Genomic DNA, 3957 nt, shown 5'->3' with positions numbered 1-3957 from the left:
CTCAATGGCACCCCACTCCAGTACTCTTGCCTGGAAAATCCCATGGACAGAGGAGCCTGGTAGGCTGAGTCCATGGGGTCGCTAAGAGTTGGACACAACTGAGCGACTTCACTTTCACTCTTCACTTTCATGCATTGGAGAAGAAAATGGCAACCCACTCCAGTGTTCTTGCCTGGAGAATCCCAGGGACGGGGGAGCCTGGTGGGCTGCTGTCTATGGGGTCGCACAGAATCGGACACGACTGAAGTGACTTAGCAGCAGGTGCTGCTCTCAGCATTTATTAAAGTCATTCAACCCTGTTAACAAAGCCATGATGTGGGTACCGCTGGTGTCCTGGCACCTGCAGCACAGAGAACGAACAGCCCATCTGAGTTTCCAGAGCTGCGTGGAGGCGGTGCTGGGGTGTGAGGTCCCAGGTCCTCACTCTGAGCCCCTGATAGATGTGAGCAAAGGCATAGGAGGAAACCATCAGTCAAGAGCTGACTTGCTTTAGAATCTAAAACCAGCAAAGGTAGAGGCCCTGAGCACGAAGGCTTTTGAAATGACATTTTCCCCACTGGCCAAGCAAGACTGCGGGCTGTAACCAGCTGTGTTCTCCCTCCTGCTGGGGCCCGCCTCCTGCTATGCACGAGGCTGCCAGTGGCTGCCAAAGACTACACAGGCTCAGTGGTCCAAGCTGCTTAACTCCTGGCTAATGCCTGGTTAGTGCAGATGTCCACAGCTTGGAGCGCTTCTAGGTCACTTAGAGAAGGAGGATGGGCTGGGAGTATAATGCCCATCGTATGGCTGGTCAAGTCTGCAGGTTGTCTGCTGTGGGTCAGCGGGAGACTGTGGCTAAAGCGCCTCTGGGGGATGGAGGACAGCCTGGGGGGTCATTCAGAGTTTTGTTTTGACCATGTGCAGGTTTTGCTTTTTCAATTAAGAAACAAGCAAACAAATGTGGTGTGGTAGAGAGACTTTGGATTTTGGTGTTAGGCCTCCTGGGTCTGGATTTTGATCAGGTCCCTTCCAGCTCACAGGAGACCACGCTGACCACTCACACGCTATTTCCAGCTCCTGAAGCAGGAGAGCTGAAGACAGGTCCACCTCCCCCGGAGCCTCAGAGAGGCAGCGGGTGTGGAGAACACTGTCTCTCTACTCAAGGTGAGCTTGGCTGTTTCTCCTCTGTGCTCACAGCTCGAAAGACTGAGAAACAAGATCATCCAGGCCACCTTCAACACCATAGGGATCAAGTCCTTGGCCACTGAGATCTCTGACAATGACATTCTGGAAGGCTTACAGGTATAAACGGTGCTCAGAGGCCTCCTTGTCCCCGGGGCCCCATCTCTAGGCCAGAGCTCCTGCATCTGCAGCTGGGAGCAGAGGGGAGAAGCCTGGATGGGAGGTTAGGAGCCTCCATTCTGGTGTCATGCTTTCACCGTGACCCCAGCATGGTCCTTTCTCTCTGCTCAGGCAGAGGGGACTAGATTTCCCTAAGGGGTTAGGGAACAACATCCTGGAGCTGCTGTCGGTGTTCAGCAACCATCAGCAGCTGCGGAAAACCCACCTGGTATGGTAGGGAGGGAGCCAAATAGCTGGGTCCTGGTTCTCCTGCAGCAGGAGCCCAGCCCTAGGCTCTGCTCAGCCCAGCTCCCCCAGGGATGCTTCTTTGCATCTCAGCATGGCCTCAGCTGGAATCGTTGCTGAGCTCAGAGCCTGACATGGATCCCCTCCCTGGCCTCAGCCCACACCAGCTCCTCACCAACAAGCAGAGGTTTCAGAGGGGCAGGGAGGTTTGGGAGAAATAATGTGGCTTTGGGGCTGGCAGGAGTGTCACCACCCCAGGACCTTGGCTTTGCAGCTGTAGGCTGGACACTTGACTTGCTGAGCCCTAGAGCACCCCCTCTGTACCGGGGTGAGGAGCACTCCCTCTGTACCGGGGTGAGGAGCACTCCCTCTGTACCGGGGAGAGGATGCCTGCCTTCCAAGCCTCCTCCAACAGCATGGCCCTTGACCCCAGCAGCTACCTGTGACCTGCCACTGGCCCATTTGTCTCCGAGGCCTGGCTCCTTTCTTCTGTGAGGCTGGGTGGGTCCCTGGTTAATAGAACTCTTGTAGGGTGGCCAGTCCTCAGGGCAGAGTGGAACCCCTGCATGGAGACCTGGGGAGAGGTCTCTGACTACTAGTGTTTGGGGCAAGGGAAGAAGGAGGTGTGGGGTGAGGGGTGGGAAGGAGAGAGAGGAAGGGGAGGGATGGGGGTAGGGAGGAGGAGAGAGGTTTTGAGAGGGAGGGAGGGACAGGGGGTGATGGGGGTGGTAGAAAGAGAGTGAGGGAGAGGATACAAGGAAGGGAGGGAGGGAGGGGGATAGGAGGAGTCATCACCACCCACCAGTAGTCATGGAAGAACCCTTTCCCTTGCCAACACCTGCCCCTCCCCACCCTGCACAAACCAGCAAAAGGCCAGAGAGAAGGAAGGAGGCTAAGGAGGAGGCAGGGCAGCCTTCCTGCACAGAAGGTAGAAGAGACTTTGCCCTGAGGGTCAGACTTGACAGCCTCTGATGTCTCTGGGAGTCTAGGCTCCCGGCAATTCCAGAGGACAAAGAAGTGGATCTGGCCCAGGCTCCAGGAGTGAGCTGGTCTGGATGGTGGGCATCTCTACCCATCTCTGAGTTCTCTGCTTCACCCTGTTGGCTGGATCAGCTCTGATGGGAGTGGTTTCAGCACAGAAATTGGCAAATGCTACAAACCAGAGCTTTTTTATCCCTCCTGGAAAGGTTGTAAATATTCACCAGCACAGACAGCACTGCGGCAGCAGGCCCTTCTCGGGGAGAACAGGGTGGTGTCCCAGGAGCTGGCAAGGCCTGTGCGGACACTTCCGGGTGTCTTTTATAGAGAATCATCTCAGACAGAATGGAATACTACAACCAGCTGAAACAGAAGGGAGTCAAGGTGCCCCCCCTGCAGCAGATGGAGATCTTATCCTCACCCAGCAAGTCCAAGAAGATAAGCTCCAAGGAGGCCCAGCTCAGACCCTAGGTGCAGACAGCACAGCAGAGGCCAGGGCCCAGCCTGGCTGTACCCTGGGTGCCCCTTTCCCCTCCATCACCCCTCCCTCACCTATGGCCCCACCCTGGCCCTCTGATTCAGAATTACACTTGATGCTGCCCGTGGTCTCACCTTCTCCTTCACTAGGACACAGAGGGGAACTTGGGTTACATGAACACCCCTTCCCACTCCACAGCTCACTGGGTGTCAGCACAGCAGCTTGCACCCATGGCTCCTTCCTGGGGACACCCCACAATGAATATGGTGCCCTCTGGTGGTCCCAGGTGTAGGAGGCCTGAACTGGGCTCCTGTCCACCGCGTTTGGTTCACACCCCCGCAGGGGTCCTTTTCTGAGGCCAGCTGCACACACCTGCACGGCTCTCCCGCTGGGGTGCCCCACCGGGGCACTGCTCTGCTGTTGCGACCCTGCGGAAGGAGGAGGGTCGGCCTGCGCACTTTTCTGACTGTCCATCGTCCATCGTTCTGGTGATGACAGCTCTGCAGAGCACAGGCTCGCCTGTCTGTGCTGTACACAGAGGTCTGTGCCCCGCACACAAATACGTGCTCAGTGGACTGGGTCCTTTGCCTCTTCTCTTTGCTTTCCACCCCCACCTGTCCACGCATCCTTTCGTTACTGCAGCGCCCGCCCGCTGAGGGCGTCAGGTGCATGGCCGCCGGGCCCAGGCCTCTAGCCTCTCCGAGAGAGCAGAAGGCCCCCGAAGACCGGCGCCTAACTGCACGCGCCCCGGGAGCTTTCTCGAATCGCCTAGTGCCTCGGTTCTAGCTCGGCAGGCGCGCCCGGGACCCGCTTTTGCGCTCGAGCCCGGCTCTCGGCGGGGAAACTGCGACAGTGGGGAGAGGGTCCGGATATCCTGGCCGCGTGTGGGCACCGCAGAGCGGCGCGGTCTGTGACCCCTGCGGCCCCTGAGGAAC

The 3957-nt window shown here is 57.8% G+C and overlaps 1 protein-coding gene across 1 annotated transcript in view; it reads left to right on the top strand.

Annotated features, from left to right (window-relative positions):
- CCDC27 (coiled-coil domain containing 27) overlaps positions 1-3015 on the top strand; it is a 15349-nt gene extending 12334 nt beyond the window's left edge. The window contains exons 11-12 of the mRNA XM_010850207.1: positions 1177-1281; positions 2872-3015. Of these exons, the coding sequence (XP_010848509.1) occupies positions 1177-1281; positions 2872-3015 (249 nt within the window). The remainder of the gene's footprint in view (positions 1-1176; positions 1282-2871) is intronic.
- Positions 3016-3957: the final 942 nt, after the last annotated feature.

The sequence above is a fragment of the Bison bison genome, unplaced genomic scaffold (assembly GCF_000754665.1).
Source record: "Bison bison bison isolate TAMUID 2011002044 unplaced genomic scaffold, Bison_UMD1.0 scf7180017864289, whole genome shotgun sequence".
Classification (NCBI taxonomy): domain Eukaryota; kingdom Metazoa; phylum Chordata; class Mammalia; order Artiodactyla; family Bovidae; genus Bison; species Bison bison.
Note: the sequence above shows the minus strand (reverse complement) of the source record. Positions and strands in the feature narration are given on the sequence as shown.